This window comes from Acinonyx jubatus, chromosome B3 (genome assembly GCF_027475565.1).
Source record: "Acinonyx jubatus isolate Ajub_Pintada_27869175 chromosome B3, VMU_Ajub_asm_v1.0, whole genome shotgun sequence".
Taxonomy (NCBI): domain Eukaryota; kingdom Metazoa; phylum Chordata; class Mammalia; order Carnivora; family Felidae; genus Acinonyx; species Acinonyx jubatus.
In genome coordinates this window covers 139,331,621-139,357,510 of record NC_069386.1, presented here as the reverse complement: position 1 = coordinate 139,357,510, position 25,890 = coordinate 139,331,621, and the positions used below count along the sequence as shown (strand labels likewise).

Genomic DNA, 25,890 nt, shown 5'->3' with positions numbered 1-25,890 from the left:
ACAGGAAAGGGCCCTGGGCATCTGTCTGGGAATCCATTCGAGTACCACCTTTCTCCCTTCTCCCTCCTTCATGCCTGGAACAAGGAAGTGATGGCTGGAGCTGCCGCAGCCATCTTATAACAATGAGGTGATGTGCTGGGGACAGTGGAACAGAAAGCTAGAAAATTCCACAAACATCTGACATTGGGGCGCTATCGCAGCCATCCTGGATTGCCTGCCTCAGGGTCATTTTACGTGAGAGAAAGACGGACTCCTGATTTACTCAAACCACCTTGAGTTTGAGTCTCTCCTTGCGGCGATCTACGCAGATCCTAACTGATGCGGAAGTCACTTGGGTCACACCGGAACTCCAAACCCATTCTGGAAAAAGGTCCCTGGAGGGGGTGCTCTGGCAAATTAGCACAGAGCTATGGTGGCTGGTCCTCAGAGGGGGTGTGGAGATGTTACCTTCGCCAGAGTGTTTCGAGATGCAGTGATGCCCTCCAGGATCAGTTTCACCTTCCGGGACAGAGGCTTCTGGGCACCCAACAGCATGCCTGTCTCCATCCCAAAAGCTGCCTGGGGGAGAGAGGGGGCCGAGGTCATCCCTGGGGGGGGGGGTGGGAAGACTGGAAGACCCAGCATGGAGCCTGGGGCCGTTCAGCTAGAGACCCAGGCCCTGCACCAAGGGCTCATGTGCAGGCGGCATGGGCCCTGACCCACAACGACTCCAACCCCGTGGGATGCGGTGACGACTACGGGGCACACAGTAGCCACCCCACCACCCTTGGCTTCCTTCCATGACAAATGCATTTGCCCTGAAATGCAGCCTTCCTTGGTGGCCCCTCTGCACCCAGCCTCCCAGTGAGCTGTAGAGCGACAATGACTCACTGTGCCTGTACTCCAGCCGCCGGGGCTGCCTAACCGTGTTGGGGGTCCCTGGGCCACCGCTGAGCCTGCCAGGTGCAGAGCCAAGCCAGACCCAGGGCAGGCGCCGAGGGGGAGGTAGGCTTCGAGCCGGGAGCCAGGCAGCCCTGAGACCCAATCCTGCTCCTGCCACTGACCAGACACAGGCCGGTCCCCACACCGTTCGGCGTCCGGCGTCTGGAGAGTGCATTCGTTGCTGTGGTCTCGAATGTTCGAGGAGACAGGGGGCTCCCCACCCAGAGAAGGGGCCGATGCTGGGGGAGCAGGAGGGAGGGCGAGCGCAAGGAAAGGGAAGACAGAGGGAGGAGCAGTGATGGGCCCCGGGTGGCACCGCCCCCTCCCGGGGCCCGCCGTGCTTCGGTCACCTTGGCCAGGATGTCCATGGTGGTGCAGGTCAGCATGTCCTGCATGGACACAGGGGTCTGCCCATCTGCCTTGGCCTCCAGAATCTCCACCAGCTGCTCCGCCTTCTCGTTGAACGTTTCCATCAAGCTGACCAGGGAGCTGGGGAAACAGCACAGCTGTCAGGGGCCTCCAGGACCAGCCCAGTCATCCCGCGGCCCCTCTATGTGGGGGGACCAGTGGGCAGAGTAGATGTGGCCGTCCCTTGAGGCCTGGCTCCCAGGTTGGGGTTGCAGTCATCAAACCAAGCCCTGGGGCTTCACCATCCCCCTCAGGATGAACGCTGTCCCTTTGCCTTTGCCTGGATGGTGCCACGGGTCGTTTGCCACGGGGCCCCTCAGCTCTGACCTCCAGTGATCGTGGCAGTGGAGGGACTCCAGGCGACACAGGGTGGGAAGGGAAGAGAGGCCTCTGGGCGCCCCCTGCAGCTCAGGACGGGCTCACTGGGGTCCCAGCCATGGACCCCTCTGCTCGCACCGCCCACTCTCCTCACCTGCCCTGTCCCGGTCGCCACCTGCAGCCTGCTTTCCCATTTCATTCCCTGTCCCTGAGCAATCACAGCCCCCAACTCTGCATGGAAATGAGTCCTCGGACCCCGAACTCCCTACCCACAGCACTCCTGGCCCGGGGACAGCTACCCCGGCTCGTCACCCGAACACAGAGCCTAGGGAGAAGTATGGAAGGACACGCTCCAAACTCACAAGAGATGGTGACCCCGAGGAAGGGAGAGAAGGGAGGTTGTTTCTTGGTGCATTACGCGTTTCTGAACTTTTACTAAGAAAACCTGTTGCTTTTGTAATCAGAAGTGATTTTTGATGTTACCAATCTGGGTAAAGGGTAGGGGGTGTTATTTCTCTTATTCTTTCTTTTTTTTTTTTATTTTTTTTTAACGTTTATTTACTTTTGAGACAGAGAGAGACAGAGCATGAACGGGGGAGGGCCAGAGAGAGAGGGGGACACAGAATCCGAAGCAGGCTCCAGGCTCCGAGCTGTCAGCACAGAGCCCGACGCGGGGCTCGAACTCACGGACCGCGAGATCATGACCTGAGCCGAAGTCGGATGCTCAACCGACTGAGCCACCCAGGCGCCTCTTTCTTTTTTTAATTGTTTTTAAGTTCATTTATTTATTTTGAGACAGAGAGCACGAGCTTGAGCAGGGGAGGGGCAGAGAGAGAACCCCAAGCAGGCTCCGTGCTGTCAGCGCAGAGCCCGACATGGGACTCGATCTCACGAACCGCGAGATCATAACCTGAGCCAAAACCAAGAGTCAGATGCTTCACTGACGGAGCCACCCAGACGCCCCTCTTTGTCCTATTCTTATTCTTGAAACTTATTCAGAAATTTGAAATGGTTTCCAAATAAGAGGTTCTTAGAGAAAATGGGAGGAAGGGGAATTTTTAATCAGGAAAGAAAATCACTCTTCATTGCCCGTCCACCGGTCCTGCCCTGGCTCCCGGCTCTGTGGGGCCCCAGCATTCTTGCTCACTGCTGCCCAGCCCCCACCCAGCACCTGCAGGGTTCACCCTCGGTGGCCTCTACTGAAGGCATCACTCTGCTCCAGTCCCTTGCCAACCGAAAACACCCCAAAGCACCTGTCACTCTGAACAGTGTGGGGAACATCCTTACGTGGACACAGAGGGGGTTTGTCACGTTGATGCCCACCTGCAGCTCTGTCTCCTGTTACCATGGCCTTTTAGTGCCTCCGCAGCACAACGATCCTTCCCACCTCAGGGTCTTTGCACATGCTGTCCCCTCTGCTGGGGGTCTCTGTCCTCCCACCCTCCATCCCTAGGCCCTGTTACTACTCGCACACCTGCCCGCTCTCCAGATGGATACCCGAAAGCCACTTTCCCAGGAAAATGTCTCTTAAAGCCTCAAGTAGCCCCTGTACGTGCTTCCGTAGCTAGTCGACTTCTCCAGGACACTTACATGGTTTTGCAAGTATATATTTATACGTGAGATTATTTGTAGTTGTCTTTTTTGAAAAGGTTGACTGTTTGGGTGGCGCATGGCTGACTGTCACACTACCACTGAATCTCTTGTGGACGTGACAGATATAAAATGTTGGGCTGGAGTGTTTGTAGTATGGTAAAATCCCAACCCCTTTGTTTTGTTTGTTTTTTGTTTGTTTGTTTTTAATTTTTTTTTTCAACGTTTATTTATTTTTGGGACAGAGAGAGACAGAGCATGAACGGGGGAGGGGCAGAGAGAGAGGGAGACACAGAATCGGAAACAGGCTCCAGGCTCCGAGCCATCAGCCCAGAGCCCGACGTGGGGCTCGAACTCAAGGACCGCGAGATCGTGACCTGGCTGAAGTCGGACGCTTAACCGACTGCACCACCCAGGCGCCCCTGTTTTGTTTTGTTTTTATTGAAATGGTTGAGACCAAGGCCTTCCAGTAAAACTAGTAATCTAGAAAAGCAGAAACTGGCAATTTATGGTCATGATTTTATTAAGAGTATATGATGATGTTCTGCGTAGATAATGGCTGGGGAGGACACTCACCAGAGGGTTCTATTTTCTCACCGGTGAAGGCGGATTCACCAAGAACTCTACCACGGTCACAAACACAACCAAGCGGGCTCCCAGAGCTTCTTCATACAACTTTGTGAACATTGCCTTTCTAATAAAACAGCCATCTCTTAGATGATTACCTTATTGTGAGACACAAATAAAAATGTGTGGTGACATCAGCCCAACAGCGTGAACATACTTGGTGCCATGGACTGTGCACATAAAAATGAGCCAGACGGTATGTGTATCTTAACACAATTTAAAAATTTTTAAATAAAAACGCCTATGAAAGCTCTTAATAAAACACAAAGTGCTGTTCGAATGTGAGTTCCTACGTGCTGGGGATGGTTCACCAAGACAGAGATGCTGGTATTAATGTCATGACCGCTGCAGGAAGTCAGCTGGCTAGAATCTATAGCCTCAAAGCTTCCTGCGGGCAGCAGCTATATCACCTCGGCTGGCTCTTGTAACCCTGGCTCTTGGCACAAGAATGTATTAATTGAAGGCCTCTTTCTAGTCTGTTCCTCCTCATTCTCACTCCTGGCAACTTTCCAGTGAGGACAAGACTATCCCAATTCATTATTTCACTCATATTTTCATTCACGCTATGGACTTCCTGGAGAGTTCACAAAGGGCCAGGTGCTGTGCTGAGCGCAGGAGTCCAGGGACAGGGTGCGTCTTCTGCCTTCTGCCCACAGTCTGGTGGCGAAGGTGGGCTGAATGAGAATCATTGCAGTGGGTGTGACAGGAGCCATGCTGGAGGCATAAACTCAGCCTCAGAGGATCAGGGACCACGGCTCCCTAACAGTGACATCTTAGCTGGGTATCAAAGGAGTCACAGGAATTTTGCAGGGGAGCACACAAGGCAGAGAGAAAGGCAAGGACATAGGCAGAGATGCCAGAAAGAGCCCAGATGTCCCAAAAGATGGAGGAAAGAGGGTACAAAGGCTGGAGGGGTCTGGAGGCCAGACTGGGGGTGGGTGAAATCTGACCTTCATCTTTCATGTGATAGGGAGCCTTTGAAGGCTTCAGGATAGGAAAGTGATGTGAATTTTAGCAAGATCTCCCCAGGGGTGGTGAGGTGATGCATTGGAGGAGGTAGGGAGGCCAGGGAGGTTGTGATGAAAGTCTATGTGATTATGTATATATAGTCAGATATAGTCAACCACAGATTATGCACTAACTAGTAACTTAATGGTGGAAAAACCTGGAGGATGCTGTCTCTGACAAGTGAGTGAAGTTAACATCTCCTGCAATGAGGCAGGTCAACAACGCAGGTCTCCTAATATGATGCCCTGAGGACACAACACCAGTTCTGTGCCATTCCTGCCAAAAAGGCATAACCTGAGACACACAAAATTGATGGACATTCTACAAAACTGGCCTGTAATCTTAAAATCAGGGAAGTCAGGGAAAGACAAAGATCTGTTCCAGAACAAAGGAGGCTTATGAGATGTGGGAACTAAGTGTAACCTGTGATCCGGGGTTGGACCTCAGACAAGGAAAAAAATAGCTATAATGACAAGGACAATGACAAGACTCGAATGCGGATTGTAGATTAGATAACTGTATTGGATTAATGTTAAATCTCCTCATTTTGATAACTGACATCCAAAATAATATCCACGTTTTTAGGAAATAAGTATTTAAGGGAAGGGATCACAATGTCTCTAACTTGCTCTCAAATGGTTTTAAAAGTACACTATATTAAAAAATTGTAAATATACACACACACACACAAAGAATGATAAATATGTTTATATATGCACATCCAGAAGAAATGATAAAACAAATGGTGATTTAAACAATAAACAATAAGCGAACCTGGGTAAAAGATATATAGAAGTAGCTTAGACTGTTCTGGAAATTTTTCTGTAAATTTGAAATTATATCCAACTAAAAGATAACCTTCCTCAAAATGTTAAGCACAGAGTTCCCCTATGACCTGGCAATCCCATCCCTAGGTATGTACACACTCAAGAGAAGTGAAAACATACATCTACACAAAAGCTTGTACACAAATGTTCATGGCAGCATTATTTGAAACAGCCAAGATTGGAAACATCGCAAATGTCTACCAACTGATGAATAGACGAGCAAAATGTGGTATGTCCATACAATGGAATTTCATTTGGCAATTTAAAAAGTGAAGTTCTGAAAGAGGCTTTAGCATGGATGAACCTTGAAAACCTTCTCTCTGAGTGAGAGAAGCCAGACACAAAAGAAATGTCGTATGAGTCCATTTACAAGAAATGTCTGGAATACGAAAATCCATAGAAATGAAAAATAAATTAATGGTTGCCCAGGGCTGAGCCCATTGAGGGGAAATGGGGAGTGCCTGCTTTTTGGGGTGATGAACATGTGCTAAATTTGACTGCGGTGATGGTTGTTCCATTTTGTGGATAAGTAGGGAAAATATATGTTATAAAAACCCCATCTCAATAAAAGTTATTTAGGGGCACCTGTGTGGCTCAGTCAGTTGAACATCTGATTTTGGTTCAGGTCACGATCCTGCAGTTTGTGAGTTTGAGACCCATATGGGGGCTGTGTCAGCGGGGAGCTCACTTCAGATCCTCTGTCTCCCTCACTCTCTGCCCCTCCCCCACTCATATCATACTCTCTCTCTCTCTCTCTCTCTCAAAAATAAATAAATAAATAAATAAATAAATAAATAAAAAGTTATTAAAAAATAAAATGTTACTACCAATGAGAACGCTAATAAGGAAAATAAAAAGCCAGAGGAGGAGTGATGAGGTCTGAGCAGGGAAGTTCTTGGGGGGAAAAAGACCCCATCCCCAGGCATCAGTGTTACTCAGCCCTTGATGGCTAGCCCCTTGTCCCCCCAGCAGCCTGCCTGGCTCTCCCCTCTACCTTCAGCCTGGGCGAGGCCCCCTCCGGTGAAGACCTCTCTTTTCCCAAGACCCGCCTTCTTGGATACACTCACCTGCGGCTGAAGGCTAAGTCCATGACCCTGCGTTGCTTGTGCCAGCGCTCATAGTCACATTCTGACACCAAACCTTGGCCAAACAGTCTGGGGGAGACAAATGCTTGATGTGAGAAACAGGAAGGGACAGGGGGACCGATGGCTTGATGGGGACAGGGTCAGCTTTGGGGATGATGGAAATATTCCGGAACTACACAGTGGTGATGGTTACACCACACTGTGAATGGACCAAATGCCACTGAACTGTAAGCCCAATGTGGTTAAAATGAAGAATTTTGTGAATTTTACCAAAAATAAAAAATAAAAGAAATACAAAAGAAATGGGGGTGATCATGTGCACCAACCTTGCAACCCCCACACTCCCGCCTGCTATCCACAGGGGAAAGAGGAGAAGGCAGGTGATAATGACGAGAGCAGCAGCCACCATTTATGGGGCACCTGTGGTGTGACTGATAGCCAGGGCCTTGGTCTTCATGCTACACCCAATGCCCTGGGCCCCATGGGCTGTCTGCTTGCAGCCAGAGGCATTCCTGGCCTCTCCCCCAGCCCCTCTGCATGCCTTACCTCTCGCCAAACACGGTCTGGATTGCGTGGTACATCTTGGAGTCCTTGTTGTACTTGGTTGACATCAGGAACTTCTAAACATCCCCAAAAAGCCAACGTGAGCTCATGTACCCATGAGACGAAGCAAAGGATTCAGCAGTTTTCTGGACTCTTGTGAAACACGCCCCAACAATCACCACTGACCGGGTGCCAGTTGTGGTGTGAACACCTCATTCCGTGCAATCCCACCTAACCTTCCAGAAGTCCTGTCTTCAAGCAATAGCATCTTGCTTGGGGGTGAGGAAAGTGGGGCAGAGAGGGGTGAAGTGATATTCCTGTGGCCACTCAGCTGGAGTGGCATTGTGGGGGGTCCTCACTTCCATGCCCATGCACAGATCTTGTACCGCACCACCTTCTAAAGCAGTGAGAACAAGAAAATGCAGGTGCTGCTCTGAAACCAGAATAGGGAAGGGGAGAAGCCCAGAGGGAGGGTTCTGGGACACAGGAGACACACTTGGCACAGGTTCAGGGGCTGTTAGTGCCAACCCAGCCATGGAAGCCAAGGAAGGCTTCCTGGAGGAAGGACCAACTTGCCTCGCCACAAGCCAGATGGTAGCAATAATAACATTAGCTGATGGCTCTTGAGCCAGCATAGCCCAGGGGTTAACAGCTCAGGCCATGGAGTCAGCTGGCTTGAATTTGGATCTGGGCTCACCATCTTGGCTTTGCCCTGGACTCACTTCATGACCACAGGCAAGTTATTCTGGGGAGGTTGCTGCAAAGGGTAAATTTGTTCTACTTGAAAAGTGCTGAGAAAAGTGCCTGTCACACAGCACGTGCCCCGTAAATGTCAGGTGCACAACAGCACCTGTAGCTCATTTAGTGCTCAGTCAATCCTAAGATGTGGGTGCTGTGTTTATGCTCATCCTACATATGATGGAGAAACTGAGATTTCAACATTTTTATTTATTTTTGGGACAGAGAGAGACAGAGCATGAACGGGGGAGGGGCAGAGAGAGAGGGAGACACAGAATCGGAAACAGGCTCCAGGCTCCGAGCCATCAGCCCAGAGCCTGACGCGGGGCTCGAACTCACGGACCGCGAGATCGTGACCTGGCTGAAGTCGGACGCTTAACCGACTGTGCCACCCAGGCGCCCCAGAGAAACTGAGATTTAAAACTAGCCCAAGGTCACACACATGGTGAATGGTGGAAACAGGATTTGAATCCCAGCAGCAATTTGCCATGGCAGAGAGGGAAGAGAAGGCTGTGATCCAGCCAGGGGAAGCCCAGGCCACTTGCTGCATTCAGGCAGAATGAGAGGTAGGGATGGGCATGAGCGGGGGCTGGATCCCAGAGGCCTGCCTTCTGGCACCCTGAGCTTCATCCTGTGGGCACTGGGAAGCAGGAAGATGGTATCTCCATTGTACATGAATCCAGGGGCTTCTGGTATCTGGGAGCTTAGCTCAGGGATCTAATATCAATCTTTTAGCTAAAAGGAACCCCCCAAAATGGCTGACCTTGGGGCATGAGCCACATCCTGAGAACCCCACCCCCACCCAAACACTGTCATTTGTAAACGAACTTTCCTCACTCCCCATGCCTGCAGGCCCCATCCCCATGGCAGTAAAGACCCACCTCCCAGGTCCCTCTCAAACATTCCTAAATTGTCCAAGGTCTGGACCAACCCTCCCAACCTAAAGTGAGGAGTCCCCACACTGAGGCACAGCAGCCTCAACACAGGCTCTAATCAGGTGCCCCCAAAGTCAAGGGTCCCCATGCCTGTTGTCCCTGGGGCTGGGGATCCTTTGAAGGCCCAGTGAGCTGGGCTCTGGGATGTGAGGAGTGCATGGGGGCACCCCCAGCACCTTCTCTGCTGTCCACACTGGCAGCACACTTCTGCCCACTATGGGATAACTGCTGGGGACTTGTCCTCCTGCCATAAGTAATCAGAAAAATAGGCATAATGCATGAAATGTCTGTTTTCAGACACCGAGCAACAGGAAGTGCAGGATTGTGAATCCTAAAAGAAGGAAAAGGAAAAAAAAAAAAGATATGAGACCTATGACCGAAGATTACTCTAGCTTTCTGCAATTTCAGGATAAAGGCACTAAAAGATGAAACTCAAATATAGCCCTGTAGGCTTTCCCATTTGATGAGACAGATCAGAGTCCAGACATACAAGAGGAGGCTAGAACTTGTATGGCAGAGGACCTGAGGGGAGGGAGCCATGTAGAGAAAGAGCTCCTGTGCAGAAATCTGCATAGGGATCCCCTACATCTCTGAATGAATACCAGCCTGTGTACATGCACCATGGACACAAAGCTGAGTTAAAAACAACTTTTGGGACAAGGAGAATTACCGAGTAACTACAGGCTGAACAGTTCTCAGAGCTTACACAGGCCAAGAACTGTTTAAGTTCCCACTGGCCAGAGGTAAACTTCAGACATAAGCCCTTTATTAGCGGCCCCCAGAAGAAAGAGTCACTCCTTGGTAGTGAGGCTTAACTAGCTCTAGAGTAAAAGCCAACCCTAAGTCAACCCTACAAAAGCCTCAAAGCAAACCTGGAAAGGATCAGACTGATCTACACAAATAACTTTACCATCTGCCAGAATGAATTCCAGCACTCTTTAAAGGAATAAAACAAAACTGAGAACTCAACAGTGTACAATGCACAATGTCCAGGGGCCAACATAAAATCACTAGACACGTCAAAGAGCAGAAAGATCTACCTATAACCAGGCTCAGAAATAATAGAGATGATGGAATTTGCAGAAAAGAACTTTAACACATTTATTATAAGTATTGCAAATGTGGTCAAGGAACCCACATATCCAGGAAGTGCAAAGACTCCTACATAGAATTAACAACAAGAAAAAGTACATGAAGGCAGATCATAATCAAATTTCTGAAACCAGTGATAAAGAGAAAACCTTAAAAGCAGACAGAGATAAAATAGTAGATTGATATAAGTTAAAGATTATACTATAAACCCTAGGACAACCACTAAAAGAGAAAGAAAGAGAGCCAATAATCAAATAGTGGAGATAAAGTGGAATACTAAAACATACTCAATCCAAAAGAAGGCAGGAAAGGCAGAGAGGGGAACGAACAACAGGACAGAGGAAAAACAGCCACGTGGTAGATTTAAACCCAACCATATCAATAATTACATTCAACGTAAATGACCTAAGCACTCCAGTTAAAAGGCAGAGATTGTCAGACAGTATAAAGCAACCAGACCAGACTATATGCTATCTATAGGAAACCCACTTTAAATCTAAAAACCCAGATAGGTTAAAAGTAAAAGGATGGTAAAAAGATATACGAAGCAACACTAAGCAGAAGATAGCTGGAGTGGCTATATTAACACCAGACAAAATATCCTTCAGGAAATGGAATATTACCAAGGATAAAGGGGACATTTCTAAAAATAAATCACACAATTCATCACAAAGACATATTAATCCTAAATGTGTACACACCTAATAACAGAACTTCAAAATACATAAAGCAAAATCGGTACAACCTAAAGTAGAAATAGAAAAACCCATGATTGTGGTTGGAGAGTTCAACATTCCTCTCAGAATAATTGCTAGAACAAGTATGCAGAAAATTAGTGAGGACTTAAAAGATTCGACTAACACTATCAGCCAACTTGATCTAGTTGACATTTCTGAAATATTCCCTTCAACAATTACAGAATATTCATTCTTTTGAAGTACTCATGGACATTCACCAAGATAGACCATGTGCTAGGTCATCAAACAAGCTTCAATTTTTTTATGTGGATTGAAATCATGAAAAGTATTTCATCTGCCCTTACAGAATAAAATTAGAAATCAATAACAGAAATATATTTGTAAATATCATAATATTTAGAAAGTGAACAATATGCATATAAATAATCCCTGATTCAAAGAAGAAATCACAAGGGAAGTTAGAAAATATTTTGAACTGAATGAAAAAAGAAGCACGACATATTGAAATGTGTGGTACATTTGTCCCTAAAGTAGTATTTACAAGGAAATGTATAGATTTAAATGCTTATATTAGAAAAGAAACAGGTCTAAAATCAATTTTCTAAACTCCCACCTTAAAAATTTGAACAAGAATAAATTAAACCCTAAACGAATAGAGGAAGGAAATAATAAAGAGCAGAAATCAATAAAGTAGAAAATGGACAAACAATGGAGAATTGCAATAAACCCAAAAGCTGGTTCTTTGAAAAGATAAATAAAATTGATAAGCCTTTTGCTAGCTTGATTAAGAAAATAAAAGAAAGCCCAAATTATTTGTAGGAATGAAAGAAGGGATATCACCACAGATCCAGGAGACATGAAAAAGGAAATCAATAAATATTATGGACAACTTGATACCAAGAATTTTAATTAGATGAAATGGGCAAATTCCTTGAAAGACACAAATCACAGGGGTGCCTGGATGGGTTCAGCTCAGGCCATGATCTCGCAGCTTGGTGGGTTTAAGCCCCTCATCTGGCTCTGCACTGAATCACAGAACCTGTCTGGGATTCTCTCTCTCCCTCTCTCTCTGTCCCTCCCCAACTTGAGCTGTCTCTGTCTCTAAATAAATAAATAAATAAATAAATAAATAAATAAACAAATAAATAAAGACATAAATTACCAAACCCAAGAAAAATAGCAACTCTGAATGGCCATAAATCAATTAAATAAATTGAGTAATTAAAACAAACAAAAAGCACTTCCATCAGAGAAAATGCCAGGCCCAGATGGCTTCACTGGTGAATCCTATCAAACATTAAAGGAAGGAATAACACCACCCCATAGAAACTCCTTCAGAAAATAGAGGAGAGGGGACATTTCCCAACTCATCTTGTGAAGCCTATTAATCTGATCCCCAAACAAGACAAGTATAAAAACAAAAACTCTTAGAAGATGAGCAAATTGTATCATGAGAGCTGGAATGCAAGGTTGGTTTAACACTTGAAAATTAATCCATGCAATGCATCATATTAATATATATTGTTCAACTTTTCTCATTGAGCATCATGAAGGTCTTTGTGTATGGCTTTTGGTAGCATGCTTTAAAAATCTTAAAAAAAATTTTTTAATGTTTATTTATTATTTTGGAGAGAGAGAGAGAGAGAGAGAGAGAGAGAGCAGGAGAGGGACAGAGAGAGAGGGAGCCACAGAATCCAAAACAGGCTCCAGGCTCCGAGCTGTCAGCACAGAGCCCGACGTGGGGCTCGAACCCACAAACCGTGAGATTGTGACCTCACAAGTCAGATGCTTAATCGACTGAGAGACCCAGGTGCCCCTAAAAATCTTAAACTGTGTCTACACTTAAAATTAAGCTTTACAAAAAAAGTATTTGTTACATCCTTTTAGAGACACCGTGGTTGTTCGGCTTTTCTCCTGATCTGGACCCTAAGTTGCATCTTCTCCCTGTCATGCCAAGGCTCACTCTGCTGAGTACCCACTGTGAGAAAAAGAGCACCATCACTTATTGAGCAACTGCTGTGTGCCAGGCATGGGCTAGATGGCTCAAACATGCTATTTTGCCACCTGTAAGAGGCATCATCCCTATTTTACACATGAGGAAACTGAGGCCCAGAGTGGTGACAGAGCCTAGACTTGAGCCCACGTCAGCCAAGTCCAAGGTAAACGATCTGAGGGCCATTCTTAGTCCCCAGATCGCAGGCACCGCCCTCCACGTAGTCCAGACCAATCAGTGCTGACCGTCTCAGTATCCTGATCTCTAAAATGGGGACTGATAACAGTCTCTACCCCCGTGAGGATTAAATGGGTTCATAATCGGGAAGTAAAGAAGTACATGTTTAAGTATCTTTTGCCCCTTTGCTTGTTAAATAAATATGTGTTGATATAAACATTTGTTAAATGAATCAATTGATATTGAAATCTCATGGTAGCCCTGAGACAGAGGGGTTATGATCCCACCTCGAAGATGAAGGAACCAAGGCTAAGAGGGGTGAGCTAGCTAAACGTGTGCACATCACTTGGGCAAAACTCCCAAATGGTGGGTGTTCAGAGAGAAAGATGCCACTGACTTTTGGATCCTTGGGAAATGAGCCCGAGTGCTGGTGACTCTGAGACATTTCTCTTACAGCCTCTGGGGTCAAGTTTTGTGCCCCCAACCCAGGGAAGGGAAGGGAAGGGCTCTCCCCATAGAAACTGCTCTGCTTCCTACCTTGACCGACTCGGGGCTCGTGACGATGACTGAGGTTTTGTGGAAGACATTGACCCGCACGACGGGTCCGTACTTCTTAGCCCTGGAAACCAAAATGACCCAAAGGAGGCTGTCAACGACCAGAGATGTGAATATCATCACCACCCAGCGGGAGGATCAGGGTGTCCCATCCCAGGAGGGGCTTAACACGGACTCACTGCCGAGTCACATCCCACACTGGGTCTCAGTTTTCAAACCCATGAAATAGGGTTGCTACACTCCTCCTTTGACCCAAAAGATTTTGCTGGGAATCAAGCGATATCGTGTCTTTGAAATGCTTTGGAAAGTGTGAAGCACCACCACGTACAAGGACTGTTACTGAGTCACACCCCCCACCCAGCTTACAGACAAGGACACTGAGGCTCAGAGTTTCTGATGTCTGGTCTCAGGTCACACAGCTGCCAAAGGCAGAGGTTACCCTCTGAACCAGCCTCCTCTACCTCTGCACTCAGGGGAGGGACTTCGGGGGTGGGAGTGACCTGGCCGGGCAGGCGGGAGTGTGTGTGCTGGCCTGGGGAAGGGGTGGGGCTGCCCCATGAGGGACCTGGGCTGGAGTAAGGGCAACAAATGACAATTAGGACCCACCAATCCAAAAACACATCTTGGAGCATGCGGCCACAAACCTCATCCTTTTTCCAAAAGTAGGGAAGGTGTCCTAGAAGGAAACTAGAAGAAATGGGAAACATTAAGATCACCCGAAGTCACCATTAAAGAGTGCTCCCTTCCCCACAGGACCCTGTGAGGGCGGCCTTATTAGGCCCACTTTGCAGATGGGACGACTGAGGCCCGAGGAGGCACGGCACTGGCTCAGGGCACCCAGTGTAAGAATGCAGGCAGGATGCAAATACAGGTCTGGTGGGTTCCCTGGTGTGGAGGGGAGGGGTTGGCGTGTGGAAAGGGTCCCATAGTGCTGTGCCGAATTACCTGGAGACATCCCCTGAACACTGACTACATACATGCTGGGCGCCATGCTGGGCCTCATTCCATCTGTCCTCCCCCTACTGCCTGGAGGTAGGTCTGTTGTTAACCTGGCTTACAGGTAGGGCAGCTGAGGCTGGAGAGGTGGTCACCTGTCCACGGCTGCGCGGCTGGCACCAAGGCATCCCACGGTCCTTCTCACCAGGGGATGGTTTGGTCACACTAAGTCCGCCGTGGGTGGGTGATCAACAGAATGTCAACAAGTCTATCTGGCGTCACCTGGTGGCACACTGGACAGGTGCTTCCTGTCTCCTGCACGGCTTATTCCAGTCAAGCTCACTCACGACCCCATCCAGAACGGGTGACAGAAACTACAGGTGGGGCTTTCTGAGTCGGGGAACTCACCTTCTCCTGGAGATAGAGAGTGAATTAACAAGAAGAAGAAGAAGAAGAAGAAGAAGAAGAAGAAGAAGAAGAAGAAGAGAAAAGAAAAGAAAAAAGAAAAGAAGGAGAGTGATGGGGGAAAAATCAGAGGGGGAGGTAATCAGAGCTGGGGATAGGAGTAGGCGATGCCATTTTCTACAAGCAGGTCGGGAATGGCCCTTTAAGAAGGTAACATGGGACACTTGGGTGGCTCAGTCAGTTAAGCATCCCACTCAGGTTATGATCTCGCGGTTCGTGGGTTCGAGCACTGCGTCGGGCTCTGTGCTGACAGCTCGGAGCCCGGAGCCTGCTTCGGATTCTGTCTCCCTTTCTCTCTGCCCCTCCCCAACTTGCGTGCACGCGCGCTCTCTCTCTCTCTCTCTCAAAAGTTGAATAAACACGAAAAAAGTTTTTTATAAAAAAAAGAAGGTAAACGTGAGCTGCAATAAATGAAGGACTAGCCTACCCAGGTACCTGGGGGAAGAGCATTCCAGCAAAGGAGATAGCAGGTGCAAAGATCCTAAGGTAGGAATGTGTGTGATAAGTTCAAGGAACAGTGAGAAGGTGCTGTGGCTGGAGTAGAGTGAGGGAGATGTGATACAGGATGGGGTCACCAAGGGAGGGGGCAGATCGCCAAGGGCCTTGCGGGCTGGTGTCGACACTGCTCTGACCTTGAAAAGCAGAGGGCCACCGGAGGGTCTTGAGCAGAGCAGAGACAGGGTCTGACGGGTTTTCAATGGCTCCCTCTCACAGCTGCTGTGCTGGGAGTAAACGGGGTGGGTGGGAGGCAGGAGTGGAGGCAGGGGCACCAGCAAGGGGCTGGGGGAGGGGATAGGGCGCAGACCAGTGAGAAGCCGGGTTCCCAGGGCAGGTGGAGGAGGAGCCAAGCAGACTTGCTGGGGGTGTGGACGAGGGTGGGAGGGTGGTATCAGGCTGCCCCAAGGCTTCTGGCCTTATCCTTGGAAGGATGAGTGGAGCTGCCGTGTCCTAAGGTGGGGAGGACCAAAGAGGGACTGGTTGCAGGGCAGCAGACCGCATCGGGCCCGCCTCTGCCCTCGTTCACGCAGCCAGGAAGGTTTTGGGGGCAGCATGGAGACACTGCCTGGGACTCCCGGCTCTGCCTGCAGGAAGGACGGGCCAGGAGTTCCAGCTCAACACCCCCAGAGCAGCCCCCCACCAATGACCTTGCGCCCTGCACCTTGGTGGGGTCGGCTCTCAGCGCCCCCCCAGGGGGTTGCACCTCACTGGCCCCCCAGAGGTAATTTGCTTTATTGGCTTTTTTTATTGACCTCCTCTCTCTCTGCATTCCCAACTCCCACAGGGATCACCACCCAACCCCCCCAAACCACTTACATTTCTTTTTTTTCTCTCTCTTTTTTTTTAGAGCGAGAAAGACAGAGCATGAGCCAGGGAGGGGCAGAGAGAGAGGGAAAGACAGAATCCCAAGCAGGCTCCATACCATCAGTGCAGAGGCCCCACACGGGGCTCGAACCCACGAACCGCGAGATCATGACCCGAGTCAAAGTCGGACGCTCAACCGACTGAGCCACCCAGGGGCCCCCGTTTCAATTCTTGCCTCAGGATCAACGTCTGGGAACCAACCTGAGACAAGCGGACTAAATCCGGAGTCGGGCTTTGAACCTGGCAGGTTTGCAGAGGAAAGCACCAAGGGCAGCGTGTGAGGAAATGCTTGGGGCCAAGGCCAGAGATGTAAATGTGACAGTCCTCAGCTGAGAGGCAGCCCTTACAGCCCAGCAGCCAGATTAGACCACAAGGGGGTGAGTGTAGACAGAGAAGGGACCCGAGGACTGAGCCAGGCAGCAAAGGGACAACCAGCCAGGGAGACTGAACAGAAGACACCAGAGAAGAGCCGAGGGAGAGTGGAGCGGGCAGCCTGTGAAGAAAGCAGGCCAAGGGGACAAGGGAGGGACTTGTCCAGGGTCAGGCAAGACGAGGGAGGACTGAAGGGCCGCTGTGTGTGTGTGTGTGTGTGTGTGTGTGAGTGTGTGTAGCTACAGGGAGATCACTGGGACTTTGGTCAAAACAGGGTGGGCTGATCGGGAGAGGTGGGTGCCAGAGCCCGATGGGGTGTTGGGCCCAAGACAGGAGGGGAGGGAGGGATGGGGACCCAAAACAGCCTTCTCAGGGGGACTGTTGAGGGGGTGCAGAGACAAGGGGGCGGCAGCTGGAGGGAACGAGAGGGGAAGAGAAGGGTGGTTGTTCTTTTACAACATGTTATATAAAAATGGGAATGATGCTGGAGAGAAGGGAAGCCGATGACACGGGAGAGAAGGAGCCCCGCGGGGCGGGGTCGCCGAACCCAGGGGACGGCTCTCCTTGGCCGGGAGCACCTAGGTCCCAGTGGGAAGGGCGTGTGGGCCCGGGTGCAGGGAAGGGGGTGGCTGTGGTGGCAGAGCCCCGGAAGGAAGTTCTCTCAGGCTGTTCCATTTACCCAGGGAGGTAGGAGGTAGGAATCAAGCCTGAGAGTGGGGACAGAGCGGGAGGTGGCGGGGCCTGAGGAGAAGCAAGACCGCGTCAAGAGTGGGCGGGCAGATGCGGGAGGAAGGAGGGCAGTGTGGCCGCCCGGCAGCTGAGGCCCACTCAGGGTGAGTGGCTTTGAACTGACAATGCCCCACCTGCAGAAAGATGGCCTGTGGACATCACGCGCGCCTGGCTGTGTTTCCAGAATAACCTAGTAACCGTGGCCACTGCCGTAGCTGCGCACTTGGGGAGGATGTTCTGTTTTGAACACCTGAGTGATAGGCCCTCTCCACCCCACCAGGCCTGTCTGAGAGCCTCCGCCTTCAACGCTGGGGCCCAATGCCACTTGGGGAAGAAGGTGAGTGACGCCTCAAGAAGGCCAAGGCGACAGAGAGGCGTGAGGTTCCCAGTGCCCGGCAAGAAAGGGGACTAAAACCCATTCCTTCCCGTTCCTGCGGGGGGACACCGGGGAGGGAAAGGCAGAGCCGGAAGACCGGGCGTTGGAAACAAACAGGTAAGGGATGTTAGGACTGGGGGATGGTGGAATGCTGCGACTGGGGTGGGGGGCTGAGAGAAGTCCACCTGGCATGTCCCTGTCGGTAGGCGCAATAAGACAGAGCAGTCCAGGGAGAGAAAGGAGGGTGAAAACCCCCCTCCCCTGCCCGGTCCCCGGCACATGCCCTTTCCTGTAATGCTGCGGTTGGCGCAGTGGGAATCAAGGTTCCCTGAGGACAGAGAACGTGTTGGATAATAAAGGAGAAGAGGTCATCCGGACAGCCCACGGTGAGGCCAGCCACAGGGATGAAGGGAGCCACATGACAGCTTGGGGTGTGGATGGGGGCCACTGCCGGGAGCGAGGGTGACGGGCCATGGCTGCCTCGCGCCAGTGGAATGGGGCGACGATGGCTCCAAATGGATGCGCTGCCCAACAGAGCCGGCAAGGGGTCTCCACCATCGCCAGGAACCATCGGGCAATTTATTGAACAGACCTCACCTCTGGCAACTTGACAAGCAGGGAGCAGAGGAGGAAACCCGTGCCAGCCAGGAGTCATACTGGAAAAACCGTTCTAAAATAAAACCTGGAAGGGCGAGACTTCTTGTTGCCAAGTTTACATTCATCCCACGCTACCAGGAGCGCGGGGGGTTGATGGGAAAGTTGGGAACAGCAACAGAGAAATGAAGAAGCCACAAGTGTCTGTGTGGGATCTGAACGTGGGGTCGGAGTTTTCGGCTGTGACACGGATGGTTGCAGTAGGATGTTGTCTGTGGGGAGCTCCGGGAGGGCATCCTGGAGGAGAGGGCAGCCCGGTGACTCCTGCCGAATAAGGAGGAGGATGGGTGGGGGGTGGGGAAGCATAGCAGCTGCCCCTTGGAAGGCAGAGGGATCCTTGCCTGAAAGCTGGCAAAGCCCAGAAGCACCAAGGGGCAAATGTTACCACCAGAGACTCGACATGTACCCTTCTCAGCCAACCATGGTGTTGCCAGTCATGGTTTGAGGGTCCAGGCGCTGAATACAAAAGCATCTGATCTGTGCCAGAAAGGGTTCCAGAACTCTCATTTAGTGCACTCTTAGATGTGACCACCAGACAGCATATGTATCATTCAGTTCACCTCCTCAGAATAAAGAGCCCAGCTATAATTATATAATTAAATATTATGTAATTAACCTCCTCCTACTCCTCCACCCGCCCACAGGCACCTGTAGGTCACACGTAGATTCTGCAGTGTAGGACTCAGGAGAGAATTCAGGCGTAAAAAGGAGAGAAGTACGGGCACGGGCTACTACATGGATAAACCCTGAAAACATTGTGCTAAATGAAAGGAGGCAGACACAAAAGGCCACATATCGTATGATTCCATTTATATGAAATGTCCAGAACAGGCAAATCTAGAGACAGAAAACAGATCCGTGGCTGCCTAGGGTTGGAGGTGGGGGTGAGGAGTGGGGGGAGGTGAGGAGTGACACCTAAGGGGTATTGGGTCTCTATTTGGGGTGATAAAAATGTTCCGGAACAAGACTGCACAACTCTGTCACTGTCCCCAAAAGTACTGATTGTACACTTTAAAGGGGTAAATTTTAGGGCACAGTTTTATTTTGAAAACGCAATTAAGAAAAAATATATGGGAGAGGGGCAGAGAGGGGCGTGATTTCAGTTCTGCCTTCTCAAGACAAAGAGACCAGACCAGGTCTGCAGTGCTTGAAGCATTGGGGTTTACGTGAAGCCCAAAATCATCAGGAGACCCAGCAGAACAAACACAAAGCTCGTTCAATCCCAAGCTGTCGATGGCCAATGGGGAAAACTTGAAAGGGTGACAGCGTCCCTAACAGGACTTGTAGGCGATTTCCACCATCCACTTTGACTCACTGTTCACCGAGTATCCATATGCACGTACCCGCTGCTGCTGTGCTAAGGTGTCAGGGACATGGCAGTGAACAAGACAGACACGGGCTTATGGGAGAGACAGACACTTAACAAGAGGTTGCACAAATAGTTGCCCAACAACTATTCCAATGTCATAGTTCCAATGACATAGAGTTTACAAAGTGAACATAATATATTCGGGCATGGAAGCAGGTGGGACCTCCCTGAGGAGTTAGCCTTCGAGCCACATCTGGAAGGTGAGGGGAAGAAGCATCTGGGTGGCGTGGAAGACAGAGCTGCTAAGCATGGGAAAAGGAAGAACCAGAGGTGGGTGAGGGCACCCGGAAAGACAGCCAGCCAGCAGGGAGAAATATCGCTTCCCTGTGTCACCAGCCATAGAGATCTTTCCCGAACCCACCAAACAGGAATTCAGGCTTCTAATGCCAGGTCATCTGGCTTGTGCTGGAGGTGGACACCTTCCAGAATGTTCATGTCTTGAGGTTTTAAAAAGTGTATCTAATACCATTGTTCATTCATTCAGCAAGTATTTATTGAGCATCTGCAAAGTGCCAGGAGCCGGGCATACACAAGGGAACACACAGTACCCTGCCCTCCTAGGGCTCACATTCTAAAGGGGGGAGACAGACACAGTCAACAGGTGAGCAGACAGTCAACAAGTGAACAGAAGGCAACTTCGGGGGAGATGGCCGCATAAGAAGTTCGGGGCTAGGTGGGCTTTACACACAGTAGCGGATGGTCTCCAGCAAGACCCTGGAGGAGAAATCAGCTGCAGGAGGGGGGTTGCAGAAAGACTGGGGGCAGCAGTGAGCAAGCAAAGGGGGGGATGAGAACAGTACAGAGTGGGTTCTAAGAGCTCAGCAGGGGCCTTGCAGGCCATAGAGTGGACTTAATTTAGAATTCGATTTCCTTCTGCAGTGATGGGAAGCTTTTGGAGCAGAGGAATGACACATTTGATTTAGGCTTCAGAAAGGTAAGCTTCTGGTGGGAGGAGGTATGTGAGGGTGGGGGTGGGGGACAAGGATGGAATGGAAGTACTAAGGAGAAGCAAAAAGCATGTACCAGGACAGAAATACCAAGGGTAATGTGACCCAAGTATAACGTGATCCAATTCAGGTTGAGTGACCCCATTCAAAGTCCCAAAGTTACGAGGGCTCACTTTAGAGCCAAGGCTGACCTGGGTTTCAATCTAGGCTTACCAACTGTGTGACCTTGGGCAGATGACTTTGCCTCTGCGCGCCTCAGTCTCCTCGTCTGAACGATGGGGTAACAATAGCGCCTACCTAACAGGGTTGTCGCTGCCATCACGTTTGTGGGGCCCAGCAGAGCGCGGTGGGCGCGGACCAGCTGCTGCGGCTGTGAGTAATTTGTTACTAAGAATAGTTAGCGCCCCTCTCCCGGCCGCCGTCTCCAAGCGGCCACGCGCAACGGCGAGGCTGGACCCCCGGCCCCGACGCCGGCTTGGACGCGGCCCCCCGGCCCCCCATTCGAGCGCCCCATCCAGGCCCCCGCCCCCACCCCCCGCTCACCTGGGCCTCGGCGGCCCGGGGATGTGCTCGTAGCGGCTGCGAGCGCGGTGCACGAAGGTGCAGAAGAGGCCGAAGGCAACCAGGACGGCGCTGCCGAGCAGCAGCAGCAGCCCGGGGCTCATGGCTCCCGGGCAGGCCAGGCCTGGGTCGGGGCCGGGCACCGAGGGGGCGGGAGGCCGCGAGCCGACTCAGCTGTCAGCGCCGCGCCGCCTCGGCCCCAGGCCCGGCGCGACCCAGCACCGCCCACTCCCTCTCGGCTCCTCCCCTGCCGGCTCGACCCCTCCCAGGGCTCTCCGTCCCGGCCAACCACGTCTCCGCCACCCGCTCCAGCTCTCGGCGCCCGCCCCTGCCCCGCCCCTAGCTCCGCCCCAACCCCAACACCGCCCCCCCCCCGCGCTCAGGCCCCGCCCAGAGCATGAGATCTTCTCCAATCACAATGACGCTTCTGGCTCAGTCCCCCCACGCTCCGCCCTCCCCCCCCCTCCTCCCCAGGTCCCGCCCCCAGCTCCTCAAGCTCTATCCTAGCAGCAGCTCCGCCCAGAACGCGTTGTCCTTGGCAACCCCGTTTCCTCCGCGCTTCCTGCCCCGGCGGCAGAGCAAGGTCCAGCTGGCTGTTTCCGCCCCCTAGGGCGCCTGCAAATAAACGCGTTCTCTGCGCGCGGTCCTAGGCCCCTTTCCTTCTCCCTGAAACCTCCCTGGGAACCCCATCCCAGACTCCAAACGTCCGTATTGCGCCGACTGTTCCCAAAACCTCTCTCTGGAACCCCCAACCCCCACAAGCTGGCTCCGCCTGCCTGGTGGGTCCACGCCTAGCGTTCCTGGTCTCCTCGCGGGGCCACGGGGCAGGTGGCGAGGACCCCGGGGACACGGGGAAGCTGTGTCAGCGACTGAAGAGCGCACAGCTGGACCAGAGTCTGCTCTCCCTGCGTCTTGGCGCCTCCAGGAAAAGCCAAGTCGGAGGCGCTGACCCCAGTCCGAAGGAGCCCGAGTTGGAGTGCGTGAAAGTCTGGGTGCGCAAGGTGGCCCCTCGAGGGAAAGCGAGAAATGTGCCCGCCGTGGCCAAAGGGTATTTCTGAAGTAATAACCTAAACTTCCCTCCCGTTTACGTAACCACCTTGTCTTCACCCGTCTGGGTGTCACAGATGCAGCCAGTTTTGCGCTTTTAGGTCTCATTCCTACGCTGGCGGGGGGGGGGGGGCACCCAGAGTGGGAGCAGGGGATGGGAAGGGCCGGGTGTACACACTCCTGGTCCCGATAAAGCTCCAAAGGGCTGGGGAGGAGGCACCCAAAGATGGACGCTGCCGAGTTCCTGAGAACGAGACATTCCCCTGCCTCATTCGTGGGCCAGTCCCGGAGAGGTGTGGGGGGCTGGAAACAGAAGGTCCGTGTACCTCCTTGCCAGGTGCAGCCAGGGACAGCCCCCACTACGGACAGAATTCTTCGGGGTGTGTGGGTTGCAGGGTGACGAAGAGGGACACAGTTTAAGAGCTGGACCCAGAAGAGACAGGATTTCTGTCCCCAAACCACCGCAGCCTGGGCGCATCCCTCCTGGCGCAGGGAGCTGGGGAGCCGCACGCGTCTACGGTTAGGGGGTTAGGGCTGGGGCACGTTGGCCTGCCACCGCGCCCCCACGTGGCGGTGAGAAGCAGCCGCTGGCTGGCCCTGCTTGGAGCGGTGGATGGGGTGGGCAGGTTATACAGCCCCTCCTGGGCTGTGAAAGCACCAGGGGTTGCAGGCAATTTGGAGGGAGGGCTCCCAACAATTGTCTTTTGAGGACAATGCCAGGTCCTAAACTGCCCTAGGCACAGTCTGGGGTCTCACATGAGGCAGGCATAGGGAGAGCCTCAAGGTACATTTGTGAGCCTGTGCAGCTAGAGCTCAGGAGAGGCATGGGCGTTATTACTCTCTGGTGCATCACTCAACACCAGTAACCTCTGACTTAATGTGACTATGGCTCAACTGGCATTTCCGTCAATAGAGCACCCCTGTCCCTGACTCGGGCGAGTCAACAGTGTCCCCTCCCCACGTACCAAGTCCACTGCTGTCCCACTGCCATCTCATCCGATTCTCCCAGCTCTCCTGTGATCAGGCCACCCCAAAGCTCAGGTGGGTCTCAGACAGCACTGGGCAGGCAGCACTACAAGCTGCCAGCAGAGGGCGCTGCCTGGAAGCATGTGGCCAACCACCTGGCCCTTCGTTGGAAGGTTTAGACTGGGCTTTCCAGTATGGTAGCCACCGGCCACATGTGCCAATCCAGCCCGTGAAACATGGCTAGGCCACAGGCATCCGGGTGGCTCAGTCAGTTGAGTATTTGATTCTTGATTTCAGCTCAGGTCATGATCTCACGGCTTGTGGGATCAAGCCCCACGTCCAGCTCTGTGCTGACAGCGTGGAGCCTGCTTGGGATTCTCTTCTTTCTCTCCACCCTGCCCCCCCCCACACACACACATACACATGCTCTCTCCTTTCTCTCTCTCAAGGTAAACAATAAACATAAAAAAAAAAAAAAAAACATGGCTAGTCCAAGTTAATATGTTCTGTGTGTGTAGACGCTGGGTTGATTGGATATAAAAAATGCTTTAAAAATCTCATTAATATTTTTATATTAACTGTTACATGATCATTTTTGAATATGCTGCATTAAAGAAAATATATTATTAAAATTCACTTCACCGATTTCGTTTTACTTTTTTAACATGGCTACTAGAAAATCTTAAATTATGGTTGCATAGTATTGGACAGCCCTGTAGACAGTGGTTCTCAAAGTATGGCCCCTAAGCCAGCAGCTTCAGCATCAGCCGGGGTCACAATGCAAATGCTCAGCCCCACTGAGATTTACGGAGTCAAGAACTCTGATGGGCCCCCAGCAACCTGTGTTTTAACCAGCCCCACAAGTGTTTCTGCTCAAGTTTGAGAACGCCAGACAGGAAGTGGTTTCCCAGCGGGAATTGTTGAGGGAGATGCAGGTCTGAAGTGGCTGTCCTCTGAACACGGGACGAACGCCCTGGCCTGGCTGGGGCTTTGTGAGAGGGATGCAGGTAAACAAGGAACAAACAAGGCCCCATCAGGGGTGCTCAGCCACACCTGGAATGTCCCTGCAGCATTGGGCTCCAGGGACTCGAGAACTAAGCTGTGTGATACTTGGGCTGTAGCAGCCCCTCTCTGGACCATGTTCTGAGAGAGCACTCTAACTGCCGACCCGATTAGAGGGGGTGATGGCAGAGGCTGATAGGGAACAGAGGGAGCCTTGACCCCTGGGGTCAGCCCTTATCCCAGAGACCAGGAGGACTCTGAGGCAGGAGCAAAGTCCCTGGGGACAGAGTCACTTGGGAACACCCCCTCTGCAGCCAGCCATAGGCAGTGGAGTAAAAGGAGCACTGGACAGGGAGTCGGAACCCGGCTCTGCCTCTCTCTGGGCTTGTGTCCCCATCTGCACGATGCCAGGGGCCAAGGGGAGGTGGGGGAGACACTGAATTCAACGTTCTTTAGGCAGCAGCGTGACCGCCCCCAGAGCCCTACTGCCTGGTTTCTAATGTTGGCCGTATGACATTCAGGAAGTAACGAAGCCTCACTGGGCCTTGGTTTCCACATCTGTACAATGGAAGGTGACCATAACACCTGCCTCGTAAAGTTAACATGAGGATCGAATGACTGAATATTAAGTAAAACTTTTAAACGGTGCCTGGTACATAGTAGGTGCTCAGCAAACGTCAGCCACCCACCCGTATTACTACTTAAGGAGCGGTGTGCCTGTGTCAACCTCCTTGCTGGGAGTCAGGCTGAAGCCTAAGCCTTGTCTGGAGCCTGGGGGGGTCCCGAGGTGGGGGACCGGAGGGGGGCAGCACCCCATCCAGAGGCGCGGAAGGGCCTGGGGCTGCGCCCAGTTGTCCCACAAACAACAGTGACACTCGGGGCCCCGCTGAGGGCTGGACCACTCCACCACTTGCGGAAGGTACCAGGAGCCCCACGTGGTGGCACCAGGCTGCCACTGCTGAGGTACAATGGGAGATGCCCCCCGTCACCTGCACCCCACTTCCCAGGCCACACCTGGTGGCATCCTGGCCTTCAGGCCTTGGAATGAAAAGGGGGCTCGACAGGGTAGGGAGGGGCAGAGTGTGGAGGAGCCCCAGGAAGAGGCTGCTTCGAGCCACCCGCCCCCAATTCCAGGCTTGGGGAAAAACAGCTCCGGTTGCCCAGCTGGGGAGGGCCATGGGGCTACCCTGCTCTGAGGGCCCCCCAGCTTCCCTGGGCTCTAGTCTCAGCTCAGCCCCATCTGAGACAGGCCTAAGACACTCAGCCCCCCAGGCTTGTTCGGCCTGAATAGTCCCCATGGGCCCTCCCAGCTCCTAGCACCGTTCGGAATGTCCCCACGACTGGGGAAGATGCCCGTCAGCCACCGCTGGGCAGTGGGAGGAGACTGACGGCCCACCGCGGCAGGAACACCCCTGGGCCAAGCTGCATTGCCCTCTGGCCTGGCAGCACTGGAGCCAGAGGGTGCAACGGTTAGGGTACCAGCAGGTGCGAGAGCTAGGCTGCGTGTGTTCTCATCTGGCTTCTCCCCTCCCTGGCTGTGCACCTCAGTTTCTCCACCCGTGAAATGATGAGGAGAAGAGTACCGTTCA

The 25,890-nt window shown here is 51.8% G+C and overlaps 1 protein-coding gene and 1 long non-coding RNA gene across 3 annotated transcripts in view; one reads left to right on the top strand and one right to left on the bottom strand.

The window, feature by feature from the left end:
• LOC106972183 (cholesterol 24-hydroxylase) overlaps positions 1-21,577 on the bottom strand; it is a 32,754-nt gene extending 11,177 nt beyond the window's left edge. Inside the window, exons 1-7 of one of the 2 annotated variants that reach the window (XM_027066597.2) lie at positions 21,269-21,577; positions 14,122-14,202; positions 13,498-13,579; positions 7,331-7,404; positions 6,767-6,853; positions 1,272-1,410; positions 448-558 (exon numbers count right to left, since the gene is read on the bottom strand). In XM_027066597.2, the coding sequence (XP_026922398.1) occupies positions 448-558; positions 1,272-1,410; positions 6,767-6,853; positions 7,331-7,404; positions 13,498-13,579; positions 14,122-14,202; positions 21,269-21,390 (696 nt within the window). In that variant the 5' untranslated portion in view covers positions 21,391-21,577. The remainder of the gene's footprint in view (positions 1-447; positions 559-1,271; positions 1,411-6,766; positions 6,854-7,330; positions 7,405-13,497; positions 13,580-14,121; positions 14,203-21,268) is intronic. The other variant, XM_053224924.1, reaches the window with a different exon arrangement.
• LOC113601446 (uncharacterized) lies at positions 17,816-23,731 on the top strand. The gene is made up of 3 exons (XR_008299648.1): positions 17,816-17,872; positions 20,658-20,712; positions 21,030-23,731. It is a non-coding gene; the product is annotated as an uncharacterized LOC113601446 (long non-coding RNA).
• Positions 23,732-25,890: the final 2,159 nt, after the last annotated feature.